The sequence below is a fragment of the Mastigoproctus giganteus genome, chromosome 2 (genome assembly GCF_048544385.1).
Source record: "Mastigoproctus giganteus isolate SK-2022 chromosome 2, ASM4854438v1, whole genome shotgun sequence".
Lineage (NCBI taxonomy): Eukaryota > Metazoa > Arthropoda > Arachnida > Uropygi > Thelyphonidae > Mastigoproctus > Mastigoproctus giganteus.
In genome coordinates this window covers 232,811,911-232,829,753 of record NC_143576.1, presented here as the reverse complement: position 1 = coordinate 232,829,753, position 17,843 = coordinate 232,811,911, and the positions used below count along the sequence as shown (strand labels likewise).

The 17,843-nt window shown below is 38.4% G+C and overlaps 1 protein-coding gene across 2 annotated transcripts in view; it reads left to right on the top strand.

Moving 5' to 3' along the window:
* The window catches only part of Git (ARF GTPase-activating protein GIT1), a 421,403-nt gene that overhangs the window by 61,519 nt on the left and 342,041 nt on the right, over positions 1-17,843 (top strand). For both annotated transcript variants that reach the window (XM_090369031.1, XM_090369030.1), the window contains exon 3: positions 10,500-10,612. In XM_090369031.1, the coding sequence (XP_090225157.1) occupies positions 10,500-10,612 (113 nt within the window). The remainder of the gene's footprint in view (positions 1-10,499; positions 10,613-17,843) is intronic.

Below are 17,843 nucleotides of genomic sequence, written 5' to 3'. Positions count from 1 at the left end.
CACTCACTTGCTGCCTTCCTTAAGATTATAAGGTGTATGCCATCAACCCCAAAAACGTGTGAAATTTCAACATCATTAATTACATTTTTTTCAACTTCACTCCCATAATTTCTCTTTGACATACAGGGTTATTCTTCTGTAAATATCATTACAAAGTAACTGAGTTCATCTGAAACTTCAGCTGGGGTATCTAATACTATCCCATGTCCATTACATAGGGTCCAATCTGGTTTGTCCTTTCCTTCTTTGCATTTATATATATATATAAAGAACTCCTTATCCTCACACTTTGCTTTCTTTGCCAGCCTAACCTTTTCTGTGGCACTATTACAGATCAATTTGTAGCTGTTATAGGCTTCAGTATGTTTTATTGCCCTACAACTTTTCCTTGCTGTCTTTTTCTGCTCAAGTAATCTGGCAACTTCCTTATTCATCCAACTTGGACTCATCCTCATGTAGTAGTTTTTAAATAGTATATAAGCATTCAAGGCTTCTGTGATTAATGTTTTGAAGGTATACCATAATTCAGTTGTATTCGCTCTCTGTGAAATATCTACCCAGTTAGAGGCCATGTAGCATCTTATGCCGTTGTAATTTCCTTTCCTGAAACTTTGCCTTTAACTATTGCTACCTCTCTCTTCAACGTCCACCGTAGAATTCCTTAATTGCTTCCTGCTACTAGTTCCTGTACTGTCAGCCCTATTATGTCATCTGGTTCATGGGTGATGATGAGGTCTAGAATATTCTTTTCCCTAGTACTTTCCCTGACGTGTTGATACAAATAACAATCATCTAGTTGATTTAAAAAAAATTTGTCCCCCGTGTGGAGTTTCCTTCCCATTTCCTTCCATTAGAGGCAAATTAAAATCGCCCACAGTAAGACATTGATGCTTACTTGTCCATTCCATTCCATTCCATTTGGGTGTAGAGGCTGTCATCATAATCTTCACAATCATTTGGCCTGTAGATTACTCCCACTGTCATTATACCTTTGCTTCCAACTATCTCACACCATACAGATTCTATACTAGCACCAAGCTTTTGTTGCTGTCAGGCTGCTTTTAATAAGAAGCATGACCCCACCATTCCTTCTATCTTCCCTATCCTTCCTAAATACGTTATACATACCATACTGAAACTCGTCATCCCCTATCTCCAGGTGGTACCACGTTTCCGTACGCCCTGTTATGTCAGGGTTCTTGTCCTAACCAGCAGTTTGACTCATTTTATTGACGACACTTCTGACATTACTGTATAAACAATTAAGTCTTAGTGTTCTTGTATAGGTAACTACCTTGACACACCCCTAAAAGTTATTTAAGCTCACTTCCTTGACTTTAGCTACCCGCTCATTTGAAACGTTTGCCGCCAGAATATAGGGACCTCCGTAGCCAGGTGGGAAGGAGCAGCAGTGCATAGCACACACACTTCTTGATTAGACCGGGGTTCGAGCCCGTCACCACCAAATATGGAGGATGTGGAAAGGTCAGGGAATGACCGCCTCATATCCCGGAGCAATATGGCCTTAGTTGCCAATGCTCCAAATAACAAAAACGAGGCCGCCAGAACATCTTGCTAATATGTTCTGTTGTGGTAACAAACAAGAACTCCTCAGGTATGTGCAAGTGTTACTTTGACCAATATTATCAAATAAATGCATATCTATATTACCCTTCTTCCTCCAGACTAGCGGTTTCTCTGAACCTTTAAGGTATCCAGAATAATACTGGCAAAAACTCTTGCACCACCTTTGTTTATATGTATCCAGTCTCTACAAAACATTATTCCTTCTACCTATAAGTGCAGGCCAAACTGATAGAAATTTCCCCCCAAAAGCCTTGCAGAGTCCTTCAAGTCTTGAGTTAATCCACAAAGCTTTCAGCATATAATCCCTCCTATTGTGCCTGGGCAGAATTGCAGACACAGACATTGTAACTTAACTCGTGGCATTTCTTCAGCATGTTTCTATATTTATCTAACAAATCATCAGATCGTGTATGCTTAATATCGTTAGTCTAGACATGAATGATAATATTCTCTTTACCCCCCTTAAAATCTGACAGTCTGTTGATGATGCATTAATAGTTTCTCCCAGCAGACATACCCTGGTTCTAGTCCACCTATCCTTATTACAAAAAATATTTTCCATTTCCCTAACAGTGGAGTCTCCTAATAGAACTAAGTCATTTTGAACAAGAGTAGCTTTCACTAGGTTATTCTGTTCTGGGGCCCGAATCGGGACTGCATTACTTGGTATATTACTAGTCTTGAGTCTCTGATGAGCTCCCAGTTACATTATTCTCGAGGGCAAGCACCCGTTTTTTCAGTGACTGAAATTGTTCTAGCAATGCACCAAATTTTAACTTAAGATCGGTACACTCCTTACAATGGTGACAAAGAAAAGAATCACTAGGTGAGCTATGATATCCACTAGGTCAACCTTGGAATACATTTCACAGGTTCTGCAAAGGATAAAATCGTGACTCATCCCGGAGATTACCATCGGCTATTTCCATATGAGTCATGGTAATTTCTGATGAAGTGTTCGAGGCAGACCTTTTAACAACCATTGTAAAATTTACTAAATATTAATAAAAGAAACTTAAAAAAATTATATTTATAATATAAAAATCAAACTATTACAGGAAAAAAAAACTTATCAAATTAAATTTTACAATATACTAAATAACCTCTGAAATCATGCTCTACTCCACTAATCTCCTCTTATCTATAGTTCTTTGTTATCACTATGAAGAGCTCCACGAGGCACGTTTGCTTACTACAAATTTGTTGAGTATGTCTATTACAGGTATGGGTAGAAGGACCCCAGAGAAACGTACCAACTCTGTGGTGCTACACTTAGGGTGGTAGAAAATGAAAAATATATAGGGGAATTGTGCAGTTAGATATGAAGTTTTCTGAGCAATGCAGACAGGCTGCCAGAGCAGGTCATTGGATATTGTCAATGATATACAGGAATTTTGCTAGTAGGGAAAAGGTGATTTTTTTCCCTTTGTATAAGGCAGTGGTCAGGCCACACCTTGAGTAATGCATACAGGTCTGGAGGCCTCATTTTAGGAAGGATGTAGAGTTGCTTGAGCATGTACAGAGAAGGGCAGCAAGATTGGTGAGGGGAATGAAGGGGTCCTCTTATCAAGAAAGCATTAGTTGAGGCATATGATGCAAGAAAGCAAGCTTATACAGCATCAGCCAAAAAGAAAACATCCCCTTACCATTTCACCCATCCGGTCACTCCAAATGTTTGTCTAGTTCAACCTTAAATTTATTTAAGCTATTCAACTTCGACAACAACAGATGGAAGTCTGTTCCAGCAATCAACTATCTGCTGGCTAAAGGCAAACTTCCGCACATCTATTCTACACAATTCTATTGTACAACTGTCTTTCCTCAATTTGAATCTATGCCCCCTCACATTCTTAATCTAAGCAAGCAGAAGTATCCCTTCAGCATTGTGAGCCTGCTCAAACCATTCAAGGCCTTATACACCTCAATCAGATCACCTCGCAGGTGCCTAGTCTCCAGATGCTGCAACTTGCAGCACTTAAGCCTTTCTTCCTTTAGGCTTAATTTCTGAAAATTGCAGCGGCTGGAGACTAGGCACCTGCGAGGTGATATGTTTGGGGTGTATAATGCCTTGAATGGGTTGAGCACGCTGAATTCTAATGGGATTCTTCTGCTTGCTCAGATTACAAACCTGAGGGGACATAAATTCAAATTGAGGAAAAACAGTTGTAGAATAGATGTGCAGAAATTTGTTTTTGGCCAGCGGGTGGTTAATTGCAGAAACAAACTTGCATCTGTGGTTGTGGAAGGGGTTGATAACTTAAATAAATTGAAGGAGGAACTGGATAAACTTTTAGAGGGAATGGATATATGAAGTTGTGAAATTGTTTTTTTTTTTTTTTTTTTGGGTGATGCTACAAAGCTCATACGCTTGTTTTCTTGCATTACTACTACTGCTATCTTCAACATGACATTCCATCCATATTGTGAAATTGTTACAATATGGACAGATAGTCATACTGAAGATAAATAAGCAGGTACCCACTTTCTAATCTGCCTGTAGTAGTAGGATTGACTTCAATACTTTTTCACAAAAGGTGTTAGAAAAAAACCTTTTCTGTCATTTTCTGCAATAGCAACTTGATTCAATCAGAGGGCTTGGTGCATGGTTGGTTTAGGAGCATTCCTCTTTCTTTTGTTAATAAATTTTTGCATTCTTCCCGAAACCAAAATTTTTCTTAGTTTCTCAAACCTTTACTTCATTGATTTTTCTTTAATTCTGGTCTGTATGTGATACACTGAATTGGCAAACTTCCAATTCAAAATTCCAGTTGTCTCATATGCTGAACTGTTTGCTGTACAGTGAATTGTCTTGCACCCAATGGATGTTGGATGAATGTGTTAAAATAGTCTTTCAGCACTAGAGTGATTGTTGGAATAACATTAGCATTAGCAGAGGCATTTGATGCAAGAAAGCAAGCTTATGCAGCATCAGCCAAAAAAAAAAAAAAAAAAACCCCACTTCCACTTCACACCTCTGTTCGTTCAAAATACCTGTCCAGCTGAGCCTTAAACTTATTTAGGCTATCAACCTCCACTACAAGGGATGGAAGTCTGTTCCACCAACCAACCACCCGCTGGCTAAAGGCAAATTTCCACACGTCTATCCTACACATGTCCTTCCTCAATTTGAATTTATGCCCTCTCAGGTGATTATTCTGAGCTAGAGGAAGAATCCCATCAGCATTGAGCATGCTCAAACCATTCAAGGCTTTATACACCTCTATCAGATCACCTCGCTGGTGCCTAGTCTCCAGACACTGTAATTTGCAAAACTTAAGCCTTTCTTCGTAAGAGCACCCCTTTGTTCCATTCACTAATCTTGTTGCCTGTCTCTGTACTCGTTCCAGCAGCTCTACATCCTTCTTGTAATGAGGCCTCCAGACCTGTATACAGTACTCTAGGTGTGGCCTGACCATTGCCTTATACAAGGGAATAATCACCTCCTTATCCCTGCTGGAAAAATTCCTGTATATCATTGACAATACTCCATGAGCTACTCTTGCAGCCCGTCTGCACTGCTCAGAGAACTTCATATCTGCCTGCACAACCACCCCCAAGTCCCTTTCATTCTCTACCACTGTCAGTGTAGTACCACAGAGTTGATACGTTGCTCTGGGGTTGCTGTTTCCCATGTGTAGTACTTTACATTTGTCAATGTTAAACTTCATTTGCCACCTCTCAGCCCATCTGCTCAACCTTTCCAGATCCTGTTGCAGCAGCATAGTGTCAGTAGTGTCCTTGACTACCCTGCCAACCTTTGTATCGTCTGCAAACTTGGACATTAAGCTTGATATACCATCATCAATATCATTTATAAATACAGAAAATAATAATGGACCCAACACTGAGCCCTGAGGGACTCCACTAATAACATTAGTCCACGATGAGCAGTGTCCATTGATTACCACTCTCTGTCTTCTCCCCCTCAACCACCCCTTTATCCATAGCAGCAATTTGCCTCCAATGCCACACTGCTCCAATTTGTGTAGCAGTCTTCCATGTGCAACAGTATCAAAAGCCTTTCTAAGATCCAAGTATATAATATCAAAGCTATTCCCTGCATCCAGTTCTTTTGTGACTTCATCATAGTATCCAATCAAATTGGTCAGGCAAGACCTGCCCTTAACAAAACCATGCTGCGTCTGAGCTATAACTGAATTCTTGTCTAGATGATCCTGCAGTGCTTCTTTAACCAGTGCCTCCATTAACTTTCCTGGAACAGAAGTTAAGCTCACAGGTCTATAATTACTTGTGTCAGCCTTTGATCCTCCTTTGTGAATTGGGGTCACATTTGCACATTTCCAGTCTATGGGTACCTCCCCTGAGTGTAAGGAAGCTCTCATAATTATGGCTAAAGGTTTGCTTACTTCCTTTGCTGCCTCCTTTAATATAACTGGATAGATCCCATCCACCCCGGGTGCCTTTCTTGTGTTTATCTTCAACAGTTTCTCCTCCACTTTACTCCCAGTTATTTCAAGATTCTGTAGCTTACTGCTAGAGTTGAATACACCTCTGGCATTCCCCTCGCTGAATAACTCCTCATGTGTGAATGTCGATGCAAAATATTCATTTAGTTTGTTAGCTACCTGAGCAGGGTCATCAACAGTTGACCCATCAATATCAAGTGGACCAATCTGATTCGTCCCCTTCCTTCTAGAGTTTACATAAGTAAAGAACTCTTTGCTGTTTTTCTTTGCATCCCTTGCCAAGGATTTCTCGTAATCTGCCTTTGCCTGCCTAACCTCCTTTGTAACTTGGTTGCATATCAACTTGTATCTATCATAGGCTTCTGTGTCATGTGTTAATTTGTAAGTATCCCATGCATTTTTCTTCTCTGCCATATGCCTCATTAGTTCATCTGACATCCATTTTGGCCTAAACCTTGAACAATATTTCTTAGTTGGTATGTAAAGCCTAGTAGCTTCCAAGATTAATTCTTTGAATGCTTCCCATTTTGAATTTGCTGTTGGTAACATCATCAGTTGGTCCCACTGTATAGAATTTAAATACTGTCTCAGTCCATCGTAGTCGCCTTTACGGAAGCAATAACCCTTCCCTTTACCCCTAATGGTAGTTACCTCTTTGAGTAAATCCCACTTCAGCACACTGTGATCACTGCCACCTAGTGGTTCATTTATCTGCAGATTCTTAATGCATGAAGAATCACTGCTGATAATCAAATCAAGAGTATTACTGCCTCTAGTTGCCTCCCGAACATGCTGATGTAGAAAACAATCATCCAATAAATCCACAAAAGCCCTGCTAGTGTGTGAGTGACCAGCCCCCAAATTCCAGTCAATATCTGGGAAATTAAAATCTCCCATTATAAGACTCTCTGATTTACTGGCCCACTCTATTTCCCTGTACAGTTCCTTATTATACTCATCAGAGTCATTAGGCCTATAGCACACTCCTACTCTCAATTTTGATCTCCCAATGCTTATGTCACACCAAACTGACTGAACACTGCACTGTCCAGCGATGTCGACTGGCTTCACTTCCTTGGTTTTTATGTGTTTCTTAACTAATAGCATAACCCCTCCCCCCTTCCTATCCTGTCTATCCTTTCTGTAGACGTTGTACTCCCCAAATTCCAGTTCTGCATCCCTTATATCTGTGTGACACCACGTCTCTGATATCCCAACAATATCTGCCTTTGATGTTTTGAGCAATACCTGAAATTCATCAAATTTATTTACTAACTACATTCCACCTGATGTTGTAGAAATGGATAGTTTGAATAAATTTAAGTAAACATTAGATGAATTATTAGAAGGAATGAACAGGTGAAGCATGTAGTACTTTTTTTTTTTTTTTTTGGCTACTTTTGTATAAGTTTTCTGCCTTGCATCATTTGTCATTTTTAATGCTTAGTACTCTAATATTAATGTACATTTATGAAGTCCACCTCAATTGGAGCATGCAAACACTGTCACTTTGTCCTTTTGATGCCTCGTACCAGTGGGAGACTCTTTATTAGCAGTAAGTGTTTTACCTTGTATACAATACTTAAATAATGTGGCTTCAAACCTAATTTATAAATCTTAGCTAGTGATAATGTTTTGTCCTTCAGTGAATGCATCAGTAGCCTCTTGCCTCTTTGTCAGCTGAGGGCTTCTTAACACATTATGCAGAGTAATTCCTCGGTTATACATATGCCTACAATGAATGATAGGCCATAGAAACGGGCGCCTCCGTAGCCAGGTGGGAAGGAGCAGCAGTGCGTAGCACATGCTTCTTGATTAGACCGGGGTTCGAGCCCGTCACCACCAAATACGGAGGACGAGGAAAGGTCAGGAAATGACCACCACATATCCCGGAGCAATATGGCCTTAGTTGCTAATGCTCCTAAAAAAAAAAAAAAATAAAACCAAACCAAGCCATAGAAACTTAACAGTTTTAAGTTTTATGGCTAGCTTTCATAATCAAGCTATAATCATAGCTATAATCAAGGGTAAATTCACAAAAAATTTTTCCTTTAGCATCTTCCCACTAATAGTTATTGCCTTCTGCAGGGCAGTATGATCTAAGTGAATGCTTCTTGTTACAGTCAATTTTTTTTCTTTTTGTCACGGTATGCAATGAAAATGATGAATCAGTGTCAAAAGTTTCTCACAGTTGCTTCACTGACTCACCATTGCGAAAATATTTAACAATACAGGTAGGTCCCGTTTTACGAGGTCCATTTTACGACTTTTCACATTAACGACTGTTTCAAAATATTACCTGAAAAGGCACCTCTGTAACCAGATGGCAAGGAGCAGCAGTGCATAGCACACACGTCTTGATTAGACCGGGGGTTCGAGCCCCTCACCACCAAATATGGAGGATGCGGAAAGGTCAGGGAATGACCACTGTATATCCCGGAGAAATATGGCTTTAGTTGCTAATGCTCCAAAAAACTAAAATAACAACATTACCTGAAAAAATTGAAAATAACAAAAAAATCACAACTCAGTAACACGTTGCAGCAGCACCTGCAAGTCCAAACATGCACTAGGCATTTCTTTTGTTTTTCGTGGTGTATTGTGGGTGGAATGGTAGCTACCCCAAGAGTTATTATTAATAGCCATATGGTGCAAGGAAGCCTGAGGCTTATGCTGCACCAGGAAAAAAAAAAAAAAATTCCCAAGTTACCCTGAGAGGGAGAGAGAGTCAAAAGTAGAAGGGAATCACCAAGAAAGAGAAGAATGATGATATCCAGCTCAGGACCCTGAGTGTGCCAAACCCATACTTACCAGATGTGTGCCCCCGGAGTTCTTTGTTTACATTCAGTGTGCCCTGTTCGTTTCATTGTGAATTTTCCCTCAATTGTTAACGGGTTACACAGTGTTATTTCTCATTAATAATAATTTTTGTGTAACCATAAGCTCTAAACGTAGGGCAGTTTCTGTGCTGGGTTGGGGGGGGTCAAAATGAGTGTAAAACAACTAAGGAGAAAATGGATGCGATTGCCACATGGAGTCTGGTGAGCATTGGTCGGTTGTGTGTAAGGCGTTAAGTTTAGCACCTTCTACTGTATCAACCAGCATTAGCAAGGGCACATGATGCAAGAAAGCAAGCTTATATAGCATCAGCCAAAAAAAAAAAAAAAAACCCTTATTTAACCCATCTCCTCACTCCAAATGTTTGTCAAGTTCTGCCTTGAATTTATTTAAGCTATCAAATTCTACGACAGATGGAAGTTTGTTCCAGCAGTCAACCACCCACTGGCTAAAGGCAAACTTCTGCACATCTATCCTACAACTGTCTTTCCTCAATTTGAATTTATGCCCTCTTAGGCGATTATTCTGAGCAAGAGGAGGAATCCCATCAGCATTGAGCATGCTCAAATCATTCAAGGCTTTATGAACAATGTTGATAAAATAAAGCGTGCACACACAGGGATAACAAGTGTGTCATCCTCCAGAACAACTTATTCATGCAGTGAGACAATGGAAAAAATGGAGAAATTGTTAGTGTTGTGGGTTGATGATATGAACCAAAATAACATTCCTGTTACACAGGTGGTAATTCTGGACAAGGCAAAGTCATTATTTGACGAAATATGTGAGGAGTCTGGTAGCACTGAAACATTTACAGCCAGCAAAGGGTGGTTTTATCAGTTTAAAAACTGTTGTAAAATTCATAATGTGAAAGTGTCTGGTGAGGCTGCTAGTGCTGATGTTGCAGTGGTGGAAGAGTATCCTTCTGAATTTAAACGCTTAATAGACGAAGGCAACTAGTACCACCCTGATTTAGTTTTTAATGTGGACGAAACGGGTAGTGGAATCATTACTTGAGTAAATACGTACTCAATTGGTCCACAGGTCCAAAGTAAAATTTTATTTTGTTAATTAATTTATATATAAGTATAAATAAAACATGTGCATTAAATGTTTAAAATATTTAATTATTTATAAAGAACAAAAATATTAATGGATACTTGGAAAAATTTTGGGAATTTTGCAACCTATCTCATTCAATTACATTATAATTTGGTCTTGTTTTACGAATTTTCATTTTACGACCGTTTTGCTGGAACCTAACCATATCATAAAATGGGTCCTACCTGTACAACCTTTTTCACAATAGATAGCACCATATTTGTATTTTGAACTACCACATTTCTCTGAGCCACTTGCTTTTCTTTTTGGTAACATACTGAAAACTAGCTGCCAATTCTAGGTGTAACTGAAAATAACTGAAATAACTGAAATAAATAACAGATCTGAGGAAAATTTCAAAAAATTTAAGATAAAAGTGTATATTGTTGAATTTTGTTGTAATATTTGAAATGACCTTGAATTTTAGTTTTCTCAGTAATCATAGTGTGTTCTTTATAGATTCTGATGTTAATTTTACAAGATCATATGAAGATGCTAATTTTGTAATAACAGCAGTTTATAATAATTGCTGTAATTTTTTTATAGATGGTTCATTCTTTATATAATAGTGGTGCTAATTCTATTTGGGAACACACCCTGCTTGATCCTAGCTATGCTAAGGGTGGAAGAAGGAAACCTAGTCCTAAGGATCCTGTTCAGTGAGTGTATTTATTTTTGAAACATGATTGTTTTATTTTTTTAAGATAATTGTGTGTTGAGCATTTGCTTCTTTTTGCCAGCTGGCTTTAGTCAGATTGATTCCAATAATTTTAAATATACATTACTAATATTGCAATGAATTTGACAAATGCTTTGTTTTAGCAGAAAATTAATATTGGCAAATGCTTTATTTTAGGTATTAGTATTGGCAGATGATGCAAGGAAGTAAACTTACACAGCATCAGTCAAAAATAATAATAATAATAAATAAATTATACAGAGATGAGATTCATTTAAATATAAAGGTTACAAGAATATTTTGCTAATGCTGTCAAGGCAGTCTTAGGTCGATAGGAAACCTGCTAGCTTGGGGAAAGGATACACAGACTAATAGATTAACAATAGCTGCAGGCAGAAGTGAAAGTGATTCTTCAACTGCTTCTATTGGAATAGGCAGCAGCCTGGTAAGCAAGGTACTGGGCATTTCAAGGCCTACTGTGGGCCATCATGAAACAAGGAAATGCATGGGCTGTGTTAGGGTAACTAAGAGTAATAACAGGTTCAAGTATACTTGCGTGTATACCAGTGCTGGGAGCATAGATAAATAAAGTTGATAAATTTGAAAGGCTGGTCAAGTCATTGCAGCATTGTAGGGATATCAGAGACTTGGTGTCACTCAGATATAAGCAATGCAGAATTTGAATATGGGGAGTACACTGTATACAGAAAGGATATTGTGTATATTATCAAGTGGCACTGGGGGTTCCTCCTACAACCCACATAATATACATTGTGACACTAAAATTCTGTAAATGCCAGAGGTAGTGTAAGTTTTAGTGTTAGTTTGGGTAGTGTGGTGTTGGCCTGTTGTTACTCCAGCATTTAGCCAGAGGTCCCCAATGGGGCCCCACATTGCCCATCCTGGCCTTTCGGAGGCACTCAGGTGTATTACAGGTAGAAAGTTCTCTGACAGGGGCAAATCCTGGACTATGCCTGAGCTTGCTGGGGAAGGCCTTAGAGGGAAAAATGCTAGAAGAGGAAAACATGAAAGAGGGTGACAGTGAAGATGGACGGAACAAATGAAGGAGATTAAAGTGGACAATAGGAAGGCTGTCCACCTGGAAATAGGAAGTTAGAGGGGTAGTGGGTGCTCTGTGGAGGAGCCCATCCTCACCTTGAGGGAGGCTCTTAAGGAAAAGTAAAAAGTTTGTGCTAGTAGGATCCACCAGGCAAAAAGTTGTGATGGTAGTGTGGGGAGGGGGGAAGAAAGTCATAGGATCAGAGTGCACTGTGTGGAGGAGGGATTTTTTTATTTATTTACAAAAATACATAAACAGAAACGCTCGAATTTATAATAATTCGAACCTGTGTAAGAAACTCAAGCAGAAAATGGAGCTTCTCTTACAAAATTGTAGAATGCAACAAAACTCTCAAAGACTCAAAGTAAAAGAAATACATATATGCACACTCAATGACATTTATGTATGTGGCCTGTTTGTAGTGGTTCCAGGACTTGGGTCCATCTCTGCAAATTGTCTCTGGCTTGACTACAGAATCTGTGTAAACAGAGCCTGAAATGTGAGTAGCCAATACCTGAGCAACTGTGTTGGCTGCTTTGGGTATTTCAAGGCCTGTGAGCAGGCCTTGAGATGCCCAAAGTTGAAATGCCCAATTATTCAAAAACCATTTTCCTGGTTTTTGAATAATTTTAAGCAGTGCCTGCTTCCAGAAATTGGGGAATATGCCTTCCCAGAGGCACTTGTAAAGATTTAACAAAATATTAGAGTAGAGCTCATGAAATCTGGTGATGACTGCATTTTCTACCAGGTCAGGGCCTGGACACTTTTAGGATTCAACTTGGCCACCCACCATAGCACCAGGTTCAGTAGCAGTGAAAAGATCAATGTCCAGGGTACCTTCGTAAGTGGCATTGTCTATTTGAATTTGATGCATATTGTCAAGATTGGGATCATCTTTGGGAAAGATGTGTTCAATGATTTTATCAACTGTTGAGTGCCAGTCATAAGTTTCATCGTTTTGATATTGCACTGTGTTGTATATATTTGGGCAGATAATTTTGTTCCTACAGATCTTGTTTATGAGACCCCAGGGACCAGTGTTGCCTGGGGTCTCATAAACTTGGGAAACCAATTGTCCAAGACCTTAATTTTTTTCTCTGCGATGGCTTTATGGTAGATTTTTCTCTTTTCCTTGTACTCTTGCTTGAGAGCATCAGGATCAGGCCAGTGCCTGCACCTTTGAAAGGCTCTCCATGCCACATGTGTTTGCTTTCAGAGATCAGTAAGTTCCTGTGTCCACCAAGGAGTATGAGAAGTGTGGACTTTCTTTCGTTTGGCAGCATATTCAGTGGCTCCTAAGAGGGATGACTGTACGTAACAAGCATATTCAGCTGCAGAGAAGTTGTTAAGGTTTGGAGCTGTCGCTTTGAAGTCAAGGTTCAGAGATACTCTAAATTTAGCCCAATTAATGTTTTGGATTGAGAATCTGCTAAGGTTCTCCAGATTGTTGTCATTGTTCTTTGGTGTTGCAGCTATGATAGTGAAGGAGATGGCATGGTGGTCACTGTTAGAAATGTCTGTAAGCATGTCCCACTCTGCAATGTGATTAGAAACTGGGGTGAGGTTAAAGTGAGGTCAATGTTGGACTCCCCATGCACATTGCAGAAAGTGTAGGGTTTACCAGCTTCATTGTGTACCGTCCAGTTGTGGGCCAGAATGAAGTCCTCAAGGAGGATGCTTCGAGAATTAGTTTGGTTACTGTGCCACAGATGGGATTTGCATTAGAATCTGTTGTCTAGGTTGGCATGTCCCATTCTGCTGTGGCAGTCCTCAAGTAGGTTTAGGGCTTCTTGAATATCACCTGCTGGTGGGCAGTAGAGGGAAACAAGGTAGAAGGATAGCTCTTGGGTAGCAACTGAATACATCTGTTTTTTTTTTTTTTTTTTTTTTTTTTTTGTTTATTGAATAAAGCGACCCCAAGCCAGAAAACTAGCAAATCCGCCATACGTATAGAAATGGTATAGTACAGTGTACAATTATCAACAATACAAATTAACTACACTGTGCAATGGTCATTCCCTCAGCTACAGCACAACAACCTGGACTAGGCTACAACAGAAACTGATAAAGAGACACTGTCCACAGATGAGTACAAGCATCACTTCCTAGAGACTGATCATCGCTGGTAATCTCCAAAAGATAGAGTTCAATGAACAGCCATCTACCAGCAGTCAGAGAGCTCAACAGAAGTTACTCATATTAACCAGCAAAATCAAACTGGAAGAAGGTACTATTGCAGGATAAAGAAAAACAACTAAGAAAACACTCCAAGAAAAACAACTAGGGCCGCTTGCCAACTGCATTGGCAGGAGCAGAAGTGGACATCCACCCATTAAGGAAACAGAGTACTAACATCCTGTCCATCTCTGCAAAGAATTTTCTCTGTTCCTATGTAAAAAATAACATGCTGTTCCATGTAAAGAAGAGGGTACAGTCCACCAATTCAACCATTATTGAACTCTTAACTATTCCAATTGCAAAAGTATATTCCTTCTCAAGAAAACTGAATTTGCAAAATTTTGAAAGCCAATAAAATTTTCCCTTGCTTGTTTTAACAAGTACTGGCTCAATCCCATCCACCAGACGAGTTACATTATCAACATTATTCAGTAAATCCAATCGCAAATCAGCATATTCCAATTAAACACAACAATTAAACACAACATTTTCCATGTTTTCAGATCACCACATATACAGTTACATCTTGCTATGATTCCAAGACTATTCAGTTTAGCAAAAAATGATCTGTGGCCTGTTAGTAAGAATATACAATGTAAAATTGGTACTAATCAGATCGGTCTAATATAATTCACACCATTAACATAAGGGAAAAATTTGAATGAATGTTATTCTACCTTTTTCTGAACAATTCCATCTGTTTTGCCATTTTTGTAAAAGGGACTTCCAGATCCTCTTCTTTTCATTTCTCAAGTCACTTGAAGTGATAATTTCAATGCCCAGCAACTCAGATTTTATACCTCTTCTCAAATAAAAGGATAGGCTTCTAAACACTAACTGCAAATCAAGTGGAATTTTTCCAGCTAACACTTGCAAAGCTTCTGTGGAAACTGTTCTATAGGCCATAACCATTTTGAGTAACATAACTTGATGTATAGAATAGAGCAGGGGTGGCCAGCGAGTCAATCGCGGATTTAATTTCGGTCGATCACGACGAATTTTAAATGTAGTCTTTGCTCGATTTGTGCACCTTGTGCAATTAAATTTTTGAGATGGTAGATCGCGGCACATTTTGAAGGAAAAAAGTAGATTGCATCACAAATTAAGTTGGCCACTCCTGGAATAGAGCTTTCTGGTGTTACTTACTTTGATTGCATGGTCAACCCAAATTGATGCATCATACATAACAATCGGCAGAAAAATACAATCATAAATAAAACAAAGTGCTTTCCCCTTTATCCCCCATTCCACCCACGTTATTCTTAAGATCATTGCAATAAATTTCTTCACCACCTCTGATATATAGTTAATATGCTAGATAACGTTCAAGCCACTAGCAATACATATTCCCAAGTATTTAATCATTAGCACCTGCTGTAAGGAAATACCATTCAACCTTATGAGCAGAGGTCTACTAAGAGCCAATTGACCTTCAACATCATGATTTTAGTTTTGGATGTAGAGATTGTCAACCTATGTAAATTACACCATTTGCATAATTCTTTCAATATGCAATCAGACCTCATTTCAAGCTCCTTTCTGGAGTTTCTGCACACACAAGTATTACCATATCATCTGCATAAGCTATTGTGTGTGAGTGGTCAAATTATCTCTTGAGCCAATCTTCCAAAACTAATTTCCACATTAAAGGACCAAAGACAGATCCCTGCAGACAGCTTCGAGTCACACAATGCATAATTGATCCAAAATTTGACTTAACCATTACTGTGCAATCCCTAAAGTAATCTTTAGTTATAGAGAAAATATTAAAAGAATCAAAAGCACCAGCAAAGTCTACAAAAATTTCCAAGGTATAATTCGATTCCCGAACATTGCAAACTGAAGAATGAAGCGCATCCTCAATACCTACACCAGGAATGAAGCCATATTATTTGTTAGAAACGCTAATATTACTTCTTTGGTAGATAACAATCTGCATGGCTAAAAGCTTCTCATAAACTTTTCCAGGACCAGGAAGCAGTGCATAGGTCTATATGAAACAGGTGAACTGGTTGGCTTGGTTGGAGATTTTAGGATAATCTTGAGCAGTGCATCCTTCCAGGGAGACTGAAATACACCATCTCTTAGACAGTTATTAAAAACTTGTAACAACTCGTTCGAATAAAGATTAGAGAACTTTTTGATTACCTCCCCCTCCAGTAGGTCCATACCTGGACATTTGTTATTTTTAATGGACTTATTAACAATGGTGAGAAGTTCATCAAGGGTAAAGGGTAATTCTTCAATATCATTACCATACGACTCATTCAATGCATGCATATGACGATGTTCTAGATTAACACTTGGGTTATCAGCCATATTATCATTACCTATAAGGTGATAAAAGATTGCACTCATGAAATCTTCCCACCTACATGTCTCAGTGGTGCCCCTGCCAATAGAATATATAACACTAGCAGCTGCTCTGAATTTGCCAGCACAAATTTTATAAACCAATCCCCAAGGGTCATTATTTCCTGCTGTTTTCACCAAAGTTTTCCAGCAGTCATATTTCTATTTAGTGATAGCATGGACATACTTGTTACAAAGGCTTTGATAGTCTTTCTTTAATTGAATAACTTCCAAGGCACTTTCCCTATGTTTGCTCCTCTGAAATTGCTTCCTAACCTTATTAACCTGTTTTTTCAATAGAGTAAGCTGAGGTGCCCACCACTTAACTGATCTTCCATTTCATAGCAGCTACACATTCATCATAGATAAGTTTTGCAAAATCCCAGAGTTCTCACCTGTCATGTTAGATGACTCAGAAATTGCAAACATTGCCTGCTGAAGACTTCTCTCAAAGTTATCCCAGTTTGCATGCTGAACAGCAAAGTGCCATAATTGATTCAAGGGAACACTGTTTTTCCTATGTGTATTGATTTCATAAAATATCACACAATGGTCACTCAATACCCAATCAGATTTGACTTTCCATCCACAGAAAAATCTAACGCCAATTGAGTTTGCAAGAGTTACGTTTATGTTTGATTCACCATTTACTGTCCAAAAGATGAACTCCTCCCCAGGTTGATTGTGAACCATAAGCTTCCTCGCCACTATCATATCATCTAAAGCAGGGGTGGCCAACTTAATTTGTGATGTGATCTACTTTTTTTCTTCAAAATGTGGGTTGATCTACCATCTCAAAAATTTCGTTGCACATGGTTAAATAAGTTCATCAACACATATTGAAAAATGTTGTTTATAAATTTTAAAATTAAATACAATTTTGGAATTCTTATTTTAAATTCATATGTATTTAAAATTTTAATTTATGCAAAGTTTGTGTCTTCATGTCATCTGCCAAGCTTTCAAAATCAGGGATATACTGTGATAAGGCCAATTGTAAAGAATCTTCTGTATGCAAGTCCTTAAGAGTAGAGCGATTCTTTGTTTGTTTCAAATACGAAAAGGCAGATTCACATAGATATGTGGAACCAAAACAGGAATTTAAAACTACATTTTTTTTTCACATTTGGGTACTTTACTTGGCAAACATATTTCCAAAAGTCTTCTTCTGATGATTTGGCTTTTAGGAAGACATCATTTCCAATGTAATGATTTAATTTTCAAGTAATATTTTCTCCGTGTGAAAAATCTCAGCGTGTTTTTTTTTTTTTTTCTCTGCAATTTGTTTCGTATTAAATGGATAAGAAATATATTGAACAATTCCTTCAATTGTTTTAAAATCACTGAATCTGGTTTCAAAATTATTCACAACGTTCTCAATTTCAGAAACGTATTTCTCACTATTAAATTCAAAAACAGGATATGTTTGCAAAATGATCGGATTTTTTTTTTAGCCATTGCCAAAAATTGATGTTTATATGCAGAATTACTACTAATCAGTGGATTGAAGTGCCTTTATAAATTTCCTTTTTTTGGGTATAGCCACGGAATCATTGCAAATCAAACAACATTTTTCTTTTATCATTACAAAAAAGTATTCTAGTTCCCACCCTTGATGAAA